The sequence below is a fragment of the Leopardus geoffroyi genome, chromosome D2 (genome assembly GCF_018350155.1).
Source record: "Leopardus geoffroyi isolate Oge1 chromosome D2, O.geoffroyi_Oge1_pat1.0, whole genome shotgun sequence".
Classification (NCBI taxonomy): Eukaryota; Metazoa; Chordata; class Mammalia; order Carnivora; family Felidae; genus Leopardus; species Leopardus geoffroyi.
Window position 1 is genome coordinate 57,378,469 of NC_059334.1, and position 14,233 is coordinate 57,392,701.

The 14,233-nt window shown below is 51.4% G+C and overlaps 2 protein-coding genes across 4 annotated transcripts in view; one reads left to right on the plus strand and one right to left on the minus strand.

Moving 5' to 3' along the window:
- The first annotated feature begins 537 nt into the window (after positions 1-537).
- On the plus strand, positions 538-11,319 carry GOLGA7B (golgin A7 family member B). The gene is made up of 5 exons (XM_045438484.1): positions 538-859; positions 1,563-1,652; positions 7,642-7,767; positions 10,732-10,884; positions 10,971-11,319. Exons 2-5 carry the CDS (start codon positions 1,566-1,568, stop codon positions 11,148-11,150), a joined length of 546 nt encoding a protein of 181 aa, XP_045294440.1. The 5' UTR covers positions 538-859; positions 1,563-1,565; the 3' UTR covers positions 11,151-11,319.
- CRTAC1 (cartilage acidic protein 1) overlaps positions 4,839-14,233 on the minus strand; it is a 158,210-nt gene continuing 148,815 nt past the window's right edge. For 2 of the 3 annotated variants that reach the window (XM_045438476.1, XM_045438475.1), the window contains one exon: positions 11,766-12,416. In XM_045438476.1, coding sequence (XP_045294432.1) covers positions 12,166-12,416 — 251 coding nt within the window. In that variant the 3' untranslated portion in view covers positions 11,766-12,165. Of the gene's footprint in view, positions 4,877-11,765; positions 12,417-14,233 lie in introns of those variants that run through there. The other variant, XM_045438483.1, reaches the window with a different exon arrangement.

A 14,233-nucleotide genomic window follows, 5' to 3' on the forward strand; every position in this document is an offset into this window, starting at 1 on the left:
TGGAACTGCTAGTCCTAAAACTACTTCCCTAGAGGTTTGGAGGTGAGCTCGCCCCTGTTTTAGGGGAAGGAAGGCGGCTGGTTGCTGTTGCTATGCAGTGCAGCCATCCAGCTTTTAAACCCAAAAGCTTGGTTAAGAGATGACAGACCTACGTCCACCTTCACATTTCCTTCGTGGGGGAGTGAGGGGACAAAGAATCCTCAGGCCAAAACCTCAAACAGTTGGGTTTAATGAGCTGCCTGCACCAGTCTCTACTTTTGCATATTATGCTTTCTTGCCCCCGCTCCCCGTCCCCCCTTTTTTTTTTATACCATTCAAGTTTCTTGTACCAGGGTGTCTACATTTCCCGGGTCTGATGGGAGGAGCTGTCTTCTTCTTCTTCTCTAGGGTGTGCTTATAGGTGTGTCACCTTCAAGGGACTTGAAAGTTGAACCCAGGGACCTGTTGGCTGAGGGCAGAATCTTGGTGCAGTGGTTAAGAGGTCAGGAATTTTCTCTTGTACTCCCTCCTTTCATGTGGGAAGTGGAGCTCTTTATGTTCCCACTTTATAAGTGGTAAAGCTACCACATGGAGAAGGGGAGGACCTATTTGATACACAGCATGTTAGCAGCAGAGCTGAAAAGTTTCTTCCTTTGGATTTTCGGAGCGGAACCCAGGACACCAGGGTCTCCCCAGTTCTGATGTTGACTTCTTTTGTGGTGTTTCCCTACTTCTCACCCAGCTGGGATGCAAGCCAGGGGGAACAGCACAGGCTTTTGAATGACTCTCTGCATTGCATCGGGGCGTCCTGGTGAGCAGGGTGACATCAACACCAAGTGTCACCATTGCAATTCTGCTGTTGTGGCCACCACAGAACAAGGTACAGTTGCTTGGTACTGCTTGGCTTTGTGACAAAGCACAAGGTTAGTTAGGAGAGCTCACCCTCTAGGACCTTGTGAGGGGCCAAGCCTTAAGCAGACCCATGGAGCTTGGTTTTACAGGTGGAGGAATGCAAAATAAATAAATAATCAGAAAGCTTGGAAAGTGCCAAAGTTACTGAGGAGAGCAGGAAGAACAAAGGACAAATGACCAAGGATCTGGTCACCTTCCAGATAGGGCTGCCAGGCTGCCAGGCTGCAGCAAAGCCCGCTGGTATTGGGCAGCAAAGGACAACTTGGCATAGCTGGGCCAGAGGAGTGGGCAGAGAAGGCAGCCACACCTGTGATGTGACCTGACAGATCCCAGGAGGCCGTCTGTCCCATCATATCTCCACTTCAGGTCTGTTATGGTCCAGAAATTCCAACCAGCAGGCTCACATCTCTAGGTTGAGGCAGTGTTTCTAGGAGGCTGCTGTTAGGCATGCGTGACTCTCCCCTGGGAGAGGCTCTGCTTTTAATGCCTCTGTGAATATAGCACTTTCCTGTGTACAAAGCACTATCACATGTATGATCTCCTTTGAGCTTTAGAGCAACCCTGTGAAGTGGGCAAGGATGCTGTTATTATACGCAATTAACAGACGAGCCAACCGAGGCTCAGGAGCTTGCTTGATCTCTGTGAAGTAGCATCATTATCCCATTTTACAGATAATGCAACTGGAATGCAAGATGTATTCAAGAGACTATGGCTCAAAAGAGTCAGGGCAAGGACTAGAGACTGAGTCTTCTGTCTCCCTGGTCAGTGTTTTTTTCTGCTGCAGCCAGGTGTATCCAGTTAGCCAACGGCGTTGCTCAACAGCGAGGTGGGCACGTGAAGTTGTGATGGGGGAATGGATGTGGAAGAGTTCAGGAAGGACTCAGGCCCCCTGTTCAGCCTGGCTGGGTCAGCTTGAGGGCAGAGGGACAGAGGGACAGAGGGACAGAGATATGCCCAGAAGGGATGGAGAGCAGAGGACAAACATTACCCATTTCCCAATTTGGCCTTGGGTGGACCCTGCTGGCAGTACTGAGGGAGGAAGCCTTAGCTCTGCCAAGGCACAGAATGTGCACATTATCTGGGCTGTGCAGTGAGTCATTCTCCCCAGGCTGTTTTTACTGTTAGGACTGAGTTAAGATTACCAGGGAAAACCTGTTGGGAGAAGGAAAACCTCATGCCAAACTTCTTGGCCATTCCCTTTGGGTTCTGACTGGTAAGTCCACAGTTCCAGCAGAAGGTGTTTTGGGAGGTGAAGAGGAGATCAAGACAAGGAGAGGGAGGGAGAAGGAGGAGAGGGAGGGAGAGAAAGAGAGGGAGGGACAGAAAGACAGAGGGGGAGGGAGAGATGGGTGAGGAGGAGAGAGGCAGAAACATAGAGAAAGCATGGATGTCCCTAGATCCCTGGATGGAAGGCATGGAAACTGGATCTTTTCTGCTTCCCAATTTCTGTTTAGGAGTTAGCATTAAGGGAGGAGTGTGTGTGAGGAACTCAGAGGAGTAATGAAGCCTCCTGAGTGATACACTGACCTCATTTGGAAAACTGTAATGAGCCCATTTCCTGAGTGACAAACCTCTGCAAATGTGTGTCACTGGGAGCAGGGTCCGCCCTGGGAAACAGTCCAGATGGCCAAGGACAACTGGGAAATGCCTGGCTGGGAGGGGCTTCTTTAAGTTTAAGTGGTGGAGTTTGGCCCCTAAGAGATTTTTTAAAACATGTTTATTTATTTTTGAGAGAGAGAGTCAGAGCATGAGTGGTGGAGGGGCAGAGAGAGAGGGAGACATAGAATCTGAAGAAGGCTCCAGGCTCCGAGCCATCAGCACAGAGCCCAATGCGGGGCTTGAACTCACAAACCGTGAGATCATGACCTGAGCTGAAGTTGGATGCTTAACCGACTGAGCCACCCAGGTGCCCCCAGCCCCTGAGAGATTTTTAAATGCACCCAAGTAGTGTTATCCAAGCAAGGCATTTGGAGGTTTGATCTCTGAGGCCTGGAATTAACAGCCAACAGACAGTGGGTTGGGCTTGGGCCCTTGTGTAGGCTGAGAAGAAGGGAGGCCCTGTGCCTGGGTTTCCATCCTGAGGCCTGACTTGGCTGCCTCTGACTCACGATCCTCACTCCTCCTCCACACCCCAGCCAGGGATCATGGTGTTGGTTCATGGGCTGAATCTCCTGATTCTTGAGTTGAGCCCCAAATGCATCCTCTGGAATTAGCTAGTTTTTTTTTTTTTTCAACGTTTATTTATTTTTTTGGGACAGAGAGAGACAGAGCATGAACGGGGGAGGGGCAGAGAGAGAGGGAGACACAGAATCGGAAACAGGCTCCAGGCTCTGAGCCATCAGCCCAGAGCCTGACGCGGGGCTCGAACTCACGGACTGCGAGATCGTGACCTGGCCGAAGTCGGATGCTTAACCGACTGCGCCACCCAGGCGCCCCTGGAATTAGCTAGTTTTTAATGAGGATGGAGATGTGGGCCAGATGGGGCCTCCTGTTTGTCTTGGGCAGATTGGGACTGGGAATGTTCTTCTGAACTCCAGTGCTTGCCCCTCACCTCTACCAGGTTGGCTCTGTCAGGTGTATGGCCCATTCTTCAGGCTGCCTCCCTATCCCTGTCATACTGCAGTTCAAAAATTGGTGCCAGCAGGTATTGCCACTGACTTTCTCTTTCTTCCTCATGAAATGCCTCTTGGTGTGTCCTTAGCCAGCTGCCAGCAAGCCTGGGATGGTGGCAGGGGAGAGGGCAGAGTTGAGGAAGGTAAGAAGTAGATGAGAAGCCCAGGTGTCAGGGTCAGTTAAGAAACCCCAGAGTCGCTGTTCAGGGGAGACACAGAAGCTGTGGTCTCTTAGAGGTGCAGGCATATTCTGGGATCCTCTTGTGGGATCAGAGCATCATGGATCTCTCCTGAAAACCTGTGCTCGCTTCCTGAAAGCTACATAGCTGGCAAGTGCCTGGAGCCTGGCTCTAGCTCTGGCCCAAGGGCCCCTATGATGGGATTTCTTATTCAGAGGTCCTAACCTGGCAATTCTAGGAGTGAATCTTGTTCACAGTTGTGCCTTATTTGGTCTGCTTAGTGCTTACAAATGTAAATATTTATTGGAAACGTAAAAAAAAAAATCAAGACATTTGATATTAAGGAAATCTGGATTTATGCATTCTCTTAAGATGTCGAAGTGTGGCATCCTGGGCTCACATTCTCACATGGCAGTGGTCAGCCGCTTTCTTGAGACAGGTTCTCTGATTAGCTACAGCCCTCGCCCAACCCACTTACATGCTTAGTTCCTATAAACATTTGCATTCATAATCCCTGAGAAAGCCTCTTGAATGTCAGGGCTAGAAGGGGCTTTAAGTGATTATGTTGTTCCAGCTTCTCAGTTTCTAGTTGAAGAAATGGAGGCCCAGGGTCATGTGGCCCGGACTAGCACCCAGGTATCCTGCTCCCAGGTCAGTGGGCCCTCTTTCCATCAGGGCCTTTTGGTACTTCACAACTGAGCCACCGTGGATGGGGAGAGCCAGGAGATGCTGCCTTGCCTTAAGTCCTACTCTTTGCCAACTACAGATGAGTATGTTATATTGTGCTTGACATAGAGCTGGGAGATGAAAGCTCTGGAATATACAATGAGTCTGATACCATCTTCTAGCAACTCCTCAAGACTCCACAAATACTCTACAGGGAGGGAAGTAGATCCCTGGTCACCCAGAGGCTTTGTTCTAAGGCTCAGGATTTTTGGGGTTGGAAAGGGTGTTGAGCTCTCCTACTCTGGGTACTTGAGAACTCACAGATCAAAGCCAAGAGGAGATGAGACCATACTATGCAAGGTAGCATCCTAAAATTTTAATGGAATAATAAACTAGAAGTTTATTGTTCAGTAAAGTCCCAGAGAAGTGATCCTGATCAGCAAGTAGGTCTCCTCCAGGCTGACTCAGGGACCCAGGCTCTTTCCAATTTGTGGTCCCATCATCTTCAACATACAGCTTCCTTGGTTTCTGTGAAAGAGGAAAGGTAACAGAAGAGTGGCTGGTTGTTGTGAGCTAAGCCTATACATGAATTCATCACTTCCACTCATATTCCATTCAGTCATATGGCCACACCTAATTGCAAAGCAGGGTGGGGATTAATCTAATTGTACGCCTAGGAGGAAGAAGAAGTGTTCACTAGAGACAATCACAGACACATACCTTCATGGTAGCACACAGTGCATGTGTGCACTCGGACATAGACAAAGGAGGCCATCAGAGGGGAAGAAGCTCTATCCATAATAGAATAGTTGAATCACGGGGCGCCTGGGTGGCTCAGTCGGTTAAGCGTCCGACTTCGGCTCAGGTCACGATCTCGTGGTCCGTGAGTTCGAGCCCCGCGCCTGGCTCTGGGCTGATGGCTCGGAGCCTGGAGCCTGCTTCTGATTCTGTGTCTCCCTCTCTCTCTGCCCCTCCCCCGTTTATGCTCTGTCTCTCTCTGTCCCAAAAATAAATAAACATTAAAAAAAATTTAAAAAAAAAGAATAGTTGAATCACTGTTTTTTCCCTTTCTTTCCATTCTCACCATCACTTTTCTTGGGTTAGACCTGCTTTTGTGTTTCCCTGGACACTACAAACATAGTGCATCCCTTCAAATGGCCTCTTACCCCAGCCACTGGCCTCTTACCCAGTCATGCTAATTCCCATGCATCCCTCACAGAGCTTCCTGAATGATCCTTCTGGGGCTAGGGGAATCCATCCTCATGATCCACTGGCTCATGTCAGTTGGTTTTAGAAGGGCAGAGGAAGGCCACAGCCCCTTCCTTTTCTTTGGAAAATATAAAAGTATGAGATCCTAACCAGATAGAGCAGACAGAGTAACAAATAACACACTTATACCACTAAAGCCTTCTTTATTTTTCAAAGTTATCATACGATCCTAGTGAATGTCAAGGGGATTTTCTCAATTAAAACCTTGATTAGAGGAATCAAGGACTGTTCAGACAAGAGGAGCATCTATATATTCTTCAGTTCGGCCCCAGTACTCTGGTATCACATCTCTTGCGCAGAGCAAGTTTTGCCGGATGTAGGAAAGTCTCCTGCAGTGTTCTCTGATTTTCCCCTTTTCCGAACCTTGATCTCCCAGTTATTTCTCCTACCTTTCTCTCATTGCTTACTCTTTCCCCCAGCTTTTAAGCAAGTTTGTCTTCTGTCCTATACCCTCCCCTCTAGTAGAGCCCCCCTCCAGCTCTTTGTGATAGCACTGTCCTCTATACTGTCATTCCCCCCTGCTCTTGCCTAATCCACAAACCAACTCCCGTCTTGCTGAAATCTGCCTGCAGTCAACTGGAGCATATTGTGTTCTCTGCCATCTTTTTTCTTTGCACAAGCTTCTCCCTCTGTCTGGGTTGACTTTACATCCCTCTCCCCACCCACTGCCTGCTCCCTACCACTGGCAGCTCCTGGCCTTCTTTATGACTCAACACAGACCTCAGGAAGTCGTTTCTGAGTAAGCATTTCTGGGTAAGATGTTACTTCTCTAAAGCATTTATCACAGGCTAATTTATTATATATTTACTTGTCTTCTTCCCTGGAGCTCACAGACTGTCTTTGCTCAGCATCCCCAGAGCTCAGCAATAGTAGGGGCTCAATAAATGAAAGCTGAATGACGGAAGAGATTCACCTTAATTACACAGGATGAACTGGCTGTGTGTTCACTCTGCCCTTGGGGCTTGGCCTCCACATGGTTCCAATGTTTGGCATATTTTACCCAGTGGGATGCTTCTTTCAAATGTGGGTGACTAAGGCTGGAAGTGGAAGAAAGAGGCCCTGTTCTCCTATTAATTGAGCCCAGTCCCCTCAAGTGCTAGAGTTTGTGTCAATGTCAAAACTGCAGGTGTGGGCAAGGGACAGAGTTGCCCCACTTCTCCTTACCAGGGCAAGGTGTTTCTTTAATTTCTGGGTTCAGCCTACCTTATCCATGATTTTCTCTGGGCATTTGGGTGCCCCTTCTTTCCTGTGGTGAGACATGCTAGAGAGGAAAGCTATCCCTGGTGCTCTTGGACCCAGGCTTTAACTTGGCCTCAACCCGAATCTCCCTCCCAGTTGGTGGGCTATCAGGTCCTCCTCTGTCCTACTCCCCTCCCCAACCTTGCTGTAAGCCCCACCTCTGAGGCCTGAGACCTCAGTCTTGTTCAGGGCTGGGTTCCCCAAGCACGAGGCCTGATGATTTGTGAATATTTGATACTTGGTGAGTGAACAAAAGTGTGAAAGGCTCTGTGTGTGGGGCAGGGGGAGGGAGAGTGAGGAGGAGGGAGAAGGAGGGAAATAGAGGGGAGGAGAAGGGAGGAGAGGAAAAGGGAGGGAGAGAGGGAGAGAGGAGGAGGGGGAAGGGAAAGAGAGGGAGAGGGAGAAGGGAGGGGGAGGGAGGGAGAAGGGGAAAGAGAGAGAAGGATCTGGGCCAGCTACCAGGAAGTCTTTTCCTCTTGTTAAAATTTGCTTCTGGCTCTGTTGATGATTCCAGAACCATCATCCCCTTTTGGCTCAGCTTTTGCCCTAATTCAGGCTTTTTCTAGATCTTTCTGGGATAGCTTGACGTGTCTTCTCTAGTCAACTCCACAGTTCTGCTTCCCCATGACTTTCCTGGAGCACTTGTAGGGTGGCTAATGTTCAGGTTTGCTGGGGACTTTGTTGGTTTAGTGCTGTAAGAATCACATCCTGAAAACCTCCGTCAGTCTTGGACAAACCTAGATGGATGGTCACCCTGAGTGTGAGTCTCCTGTATGCCTCCTCAGGTCCATAATCTGCAGGAGCTGCGGCGAAGTGCCTCATTGGCCACCAAGGTCTTTATCCAGAGAGACTACAGTGATGGGACCATCTGTCAGTTCCAGACTAAATTCCCCCCGGAGCTGGACAGCCGGGTAAGGATGTCTTTTTTCTAAACTTGGAACATAGGCCGTGATGGAACTCAGGGACTTATTCCAATGTATTTTTTTTTTCCAGGATGAAAGTAATATGTGACATATAACTTGTTCAGGCACTTCACGTGGCAGAATTAAAAAATGTCCCTAACATTGTCTTGCTGTCACCTCACTGCAAGTTAGAGCTGAAAAAGCCTCAGAGATTTCCTAGTTCAGCGGCCCTGGAACATCAGTAGCACAAGAGTCGCCTGGAGAGCTTATGAAACAAAAACAGATTCCTTAGTCCGATTGATGGCATCAGCTTCAGGAATCTCTACTTCTTGGCAGCAGTCTCAGCCCCAGCTGCATGTTAGAATTTCCTGGGGACCTTTAAGAAATCCCGATGCCCAGGTCATCGACCAAGGGCTCTGCCCACAGCCCCTCCCTCCAGACTCAGCCAGCTACCTGGGTGTCTCATGGACCACCAACCCCTTGCAAGTCAGCTCCTTCTGCCCAGTTTTGCTCCCGGTTCGGGGGTGCGTATGGTCCTCATTCCCAGGCTGCTGTAGCACTGTCCTGGAATTAGAGAGTCTGCCCTCTGGAGGGCGGTAGGCAGACCCCAGCTCTTTCATTCAGCAGCCCAGGCCTATCCGAATGGGTTTGGGAAGGTGGGGCAGGGCTGCCTTTGCTAATCTGATCGGTAGCCAGCTTCTAGGGTGTTGTGAGGTCTCCTCATCTCATCAAAGGACACACCTCTCCTTTGGGGCAGGGCGACTCTTGGGGTAGAGCATAATGTTTTCTTATGCATTCCCTCCAGATCTGTGTAGGGACAGTGGCTGGGAACCCCAAAGCTTCTGACTATTCTTAGGGAGACCTTTTGTCCTAGATGGGCATGGAAGGTCCCATGCTAGCTTGTGTGATGGACAGTTCTGATCCTGTAGTGGTGAGTGGGGAAGGGGGTGTTCTGAGGAATGTAAAAAATGGGCCTACAGACACTTTGACACCTGCTTGGAGCATGACCTCCCAATCTAGTGTAGGATTATTAAAGAGCACAGATTCAGGTCAGAGCTGTGTAACCTTGGACAAGTTCACTTAGCATTCAGCAAGTATTTACTGAGCAACTACTATGTATTAGGCACTGGGGATGTAGAAGTGAAGTCATGAGTTCATTTTTGATTGGAAGGTATGAAGAATAAAACAGCAAGTAAATATGTAGTAGCTCCAGTGGGGACCACTACTAGAAAAATAAGTGTGTGAGGGTCACAGGGCTGGGAGAGCAGGGGAGAGGTGAATGGTGGGGGAGGTCTGTGAGATAAGGTAAGCCCTTAGGCCTGTAGGTATGAGCCTGGGGTGGGGGTGTCTGGAGGAGGCGTGTTGTATCCGAGGACACAGGTGCAAAGGACTTGTGCATTTTCAGGAAGCAGCAGGGCGGTCACTGTGGCTGGTTGGGGACTGAGTGGGCAGGAAAGCAGGAGGCGGGCTCAGGGGACGCAGGGCCAGGCCCTGTAGGGCCTAGCAGGCATATAAGGACTTCTTGGATTTTACTTGGAGAGAGATGAGAAGGCTTTGGAAGCTCTTCATCAGAGCTGTGACATGATCTGACTTTAGCAGCCTCCCTTGGCAGGGCTGGGGGCACAGTGACCAGTTAAGAGGCCGGAGATGACGGTGGCCAGGACCACAGAGCTGAGCTTTGAGCTACTGAAGTGAAAATGTGGGAAAGTGTGTTATTTATTCATTTATTTTGATTAACTTTTTAAAAAATATCAGACTCGGGGCACCTGGGTGGCGCAGTCGGTTAAGCGTCCGACTTCAGCCAGGTCACGATCTCGTGGTCCGTGAGTTTGAGCCCCGCGTCAGGCTCTGGGCTGATGGCTCAGAGCCTGGAGCCTGTTTCCGATTCTGTGTCTCCCTCTCTCTCTGCCCCTCCCCCGTTCATGCTCTGTCTCTCTCTGTCCCAAAAATAAATAAACGTTGAAAAAAAAATTTAAAAAATATCAGACTCTGCAAAGCTTTTTTTTTCAGATGAAGCAATTGCACAATTAAATGTTTTTAATGTTTATTTATTTTTGAGAGAGAGAAAAAGAGAGAGAGAGAGCACGAGTGGGAGAGGGGCAGAGAGAGAGGGAGACACAGAATCTGAAGCAGGTTCCAGGCTCCGAGCTATCAGCACAGAGTCTGACACGGAACCTACAAACTGTGAGATCATGACCTGAGCCGAAGTCAGACGCTTAACCGACTGAGCCACCCAGGTGCCCCGCAATGGCATAATTTAATCTACAGTTGCCAGATAAATTGATAAAAATCTTATTATTTGTTTTTAAATTGAAGTATAGTTGATACACAACATTACATTGGTACCTGAAAGTGCTTTTAAAAATAGAAAGCATAGAAAGTGCTTAATGAATATTAGCTATTATGATTATGGATGCAGGCAGGACAGCTTCCCAGTTGTGCGCACCCACGAGGCTGTCGTGTTCTTGGTGACCTCTTTGAGAGAAGATACTCCTGAGATCTCATATAATCAGTCTTATGCAGTTGGAGTCCCATCCAAACATGGGGAGCCCCTACCAATTAGGTCCTGGGCACTTTTGCAGCTATGAAAATGGGGGGGCGACGAAGTCACCAGAATTCCTGCCTGACCGTCTGCTTTCAGGAAGCCTTCACGTCTCTGATATTGTGAGAGTTTCCTGCTCCCAAAGGAGGCCAAGTAGTCATTCTTATTCCCATTTTATAGCTGTGGAAACTGAGGCTGGAGTAGTTAAGTCATCAGCTGAAGGCCACATATCTAGTTGATGGTCAGGTCTGGACTGGACCCCAGGTCTCCTGGCTCTCAGTCCAGTGTTCCACGGGCAGCTTCTCCGATCTTACCTGTGTGCCACTCCCCTCATCCGTGTGGCCCCACCACTGCCACCCGGCCTCCTACCTGTGACTGTCTGGTCCAGGGAGGCTAGCCTCAACCTGGTTCCCTGTCCCTTTCTCCTCCAGATTGAGCGGCAGCTCTTTGAGGAGACCGTGAAGACCCTCAACAGCTTCTACGCGGAGGCGGAGAAGATCGGGGGCAGCTCCTACCTTGAGGGCTGCCTGGCCTGTGCCACGGCCTACTTCATCTTCCTCTGCATGGAGACCCACTACGAGAAGGTGGCTCCCCTCCTGACTGCCATGCATCCCCTCCTGCAGGGTTCCCCCGCTGCCCGCTCATCCTCAGCCGGCCCCTCTCCTTGCAGGTTCTCAAGAAGATCTCCCGCTACATCCAGGAGCAGAACGAGAAGATCTTTGCCCCTCGAGGCCTCCTGCTCACTGACCCCGTGGAGCGCGGGATGCGGGTCGTATCCTTCCTGGCTGTTCTGTGCAAGGGCCCAGAGCTGCCAACTGGTGGGTTCCTTGGTGAAGACACCCAGAAATAGGGACCACCCTAGGGGCTTCTGCTCAGGGATTTTCCCAGGATTCCCCACATCACTGGTCGTCAGCTCTCCTCCCCCACTATAAGTTATCAATGCCTTTTGTGAATTTCAGGGTTTGCTTCTACTGGGCTGCATTTCTTCAGCGCTTAATACATGCCAGGTATCATATTAACTGCTTTGAAACGATGTAATTCTCGTAATACCCCTACAAGGTGGGTAACTCTTATTCTTCCCTCTGTCCACGAGCCCACTGAAGTTAAATCACTGGCCCAGGGTCACCCGGCCGGTGAACGTCAGAGCCAGGATTTGAGCCCAGTCCCACACTTAACCATGAAGCTGCACTGCCCCTCGGGGAACACGCGGATCTCTGCACACGTTTACATGTCTACGGTCTCGTGTACTCCTGGGTGTACGTCCTGAGCCCCTCTTTACGGATCAGAAAAATGAAGTCTTGGTGGGCGGCCGGCCCAGGAATTGGGTTATAGGCCTGCTCGCTCCACCTGGAAAAGTGTGGTCAAGGTGTACACACAGCCCACTCGCAGAGTAGAAGTGTTAAAAAAATGTTTTTACTGGAAAATTGAGAGGAAAACGAGGAAAGAAAACACAAAGACCGGAATCTTCTGTTTACAAAGCCCTGTGAGAGGGGCCTTTTTTTAATTGAGTTTTTACTAAGTGCCAGGCATTGGGCTTAGAGCTTTACAAGCGTTATTTCAATCAGTCCCCCAGCTACCCCAAGATTCCATTATTACCACCATTTTACACACGCGGCCATTCATGGGTAACAAGTTAAATGACCGGTCTAACGTCCCATCTCTCGAGAGAAAGCGAGTCAGGATTAGAACTCGGGACACCGAGGTCTTCCCACTTCCCACGCCGTACCACCACCTGTCCCGGTGTTTGGTAATTAGACCCACTAAAGCGGAAGCTTCCGGTTGTGCGCCTGCGCAGTGCTCGGCCCGGCAGGTCCCTGTGTGCGTGTGCACACCGAGCGCCCGCGAGAGCGCGGAGGGGCTGGGGTCTAGCGCCCCGGGCCTCCCGGCTTCGCTGTCTGGGACGCGGTACCGGCTCGGCCGCCCGCTCCCCTGCTGGCCTCCGTCCGCCCCTTCTCGGCAGCTGGCAGGGGCTCCCTCCTTAACGCCGGCCGCAGATCGAGATCTCCATCTACGAGGACCGGTGCAGCAGCGGCAGCTCCAGCAGCGGCAGCAGCTCCGGCAGCGGCAGCAGCGGCGGGGGCGGCGGGGCGGGGGCCCGGTGACTGGCCGAGAGTCCCTGCAGGGAGGTGTACGGCCGGACTGAGGGCCTCTCAGACCTGCGGCGGCTGCGCTACCAGAGCACCCGCTTCTGAGTCATTCTCTGGGCCCCTGCTGCTCCCCAGGGAGGGGGGGGGGCGGGAGGAAGGGTGACTGGCCCGGTGATTCCCGCGGGCCATCTACCCGCGCCCCCCTTTACTCCCTCCTGCCTGTCACCCCTGGCAGGACGGCCTACTTCCTGACCTAGCATTTTCTCCATGGGGGAGGTCTGGTCACACGCAGCCAGATCTTCCAGGGGAAGGCTGGGGTGAGGGTGTGGGGGTGGGGCCAACACAATTTGGACAGCCCTTTGCTTCTGCAGCTCTTTACCCAACACCCGGAGGGGGGCTCAGGTCCCAGAGAGAATGCCCTTATCCCGCATGATTCCTCACCACAAATCCCACACCCGCCAGGACTCTCTCTCCCCAGGGTCCTGCTCCCCGTGGCTGTCTCCCAGTGTCTGCTCTTTCTGGTGCCACTGCAGGGGCTCTGCCTGTCTGTGATCCTGCCTCCACCGATTCGAGGTCTGGGGAGATGGGAGCTGCTCAGTCCCCTCCTGACCTCTTCTAGACTCCTGGCTTCCCCTTCCTCTGCTCAAAGCCTGGAGGCCACCTTGGCCTTGCCAAGAAATATCCAACTCCTGAGATTTTGCAGGACATCAGGCGCTGGTTGTGGGGCACACAGCCTGGGGCTCTAGGAGGTTATTTGGGGGTCTGGAGAAATGCTTCATGGAGACATGTAGCCTTGGGAGGTTTGAACCTTCAGAACTGGAGCCAACTTCCTGAGATTAGAACCTGTGTGTATGTGAGAATGAGTGTGTGTGCATGCAGGCACGCGTGTGAGTGCATATATGTGAGTGCGCTATGTGCAGAAATGCACATGTGTATGTGTAGGTGTGTGTATGAGCACACATGTGGATGGATGTGTGTGAGTGCAGTTGTGTGTGTGTACACGTGTGGTTGCACCTGTGGGTGCATGTGTATGTATGTGTATGTGACCGTGCACTTGTCTGTTCCCCTTGGTTGCCAGGCCAATGATTGCCCCTCTCTGCATCCCGTCTTATCTTTGTATGTGATAGTCTGTGGCTGCTTCCCTGCATGGGTCCAGCCTGTCCCCTTGTAAATAAATGTCCTAAAGCTCCTTGCCCCTTGCCTGGGGCTGCCAGCTCGGCTCTTCTTCCTGGTCTCTCCCCTGCCTGCAAAGCTCTCCCTACCTTCTGATTCTACTGTGTACATTCTAGCAGAAGAGAAGCTGGGGGTCTAGGAGAGCAGAGCCAACCTTCTGGGACCTTCTGTGTCCCTCTCCCAAGCTCCCGGTGACAAGGCAACAGGGCCACACACGCTGCCCATTCAGCCCACCCAGGCTCTGGAGCTCTCTAAGGCCGTGTAAACAAGGCTTCTGTGGATGTTCAAAGGAACTGGCAACCTGCAGGGGAAAAGGCAAACTCCTTTCTCGAAAGGGAAGAGAAGCATCCAGCCACCGAGGCCCCCGCCTGCCAAGGCCCAGGGCGGCCAGTAGGAAGGAAGCAGCCCTGCCCCGGTGCCCTGAAGACAGACAGAGAGGCTGCCTGCCTCAGCCGGCAGGAGGTGCTACAAGCGCATGTGAAAGACCAGCCGCTGAAGGTAGCTTTCTGGAACCAAAGAGGGGCCTGATTGTTTTTGCACAAGACAGCAGTGTGTGGGAGGGAGGTGCCTACCCAGGGAGCCAAAGGCAGGCCCCGAGCCCGAGTGGGCGGGTCCTGGTCCCACGATCCCCCACAGAGGACTGCGGCCTGGCCCATGCCCATTCTGGCCCACT

Coding starts and splice junctions, on each gene's coding strand:
- GOLGA7B (XM_045438484.1), top strand. CDS start 1,566: ATGCAACTGGAATGCAAGATGTATTCAAGAGACTATGGCTCAAAAGAG. Junction 7,768..10,731: donor CCCCGGAGCTGGACAGCCGG/GTAAGGATGTCT, acceptor TTTCTCCTCCAG/ATTGAGCGGCAGCTCTTTGA. Junction 10,885..10,970: donor TGGAGACCCACTACGAGAAG/GTGGCTCCCCTC, acceptor CTCTCCTTGCAG/GTTCTCAAGAAGATCTCCCG.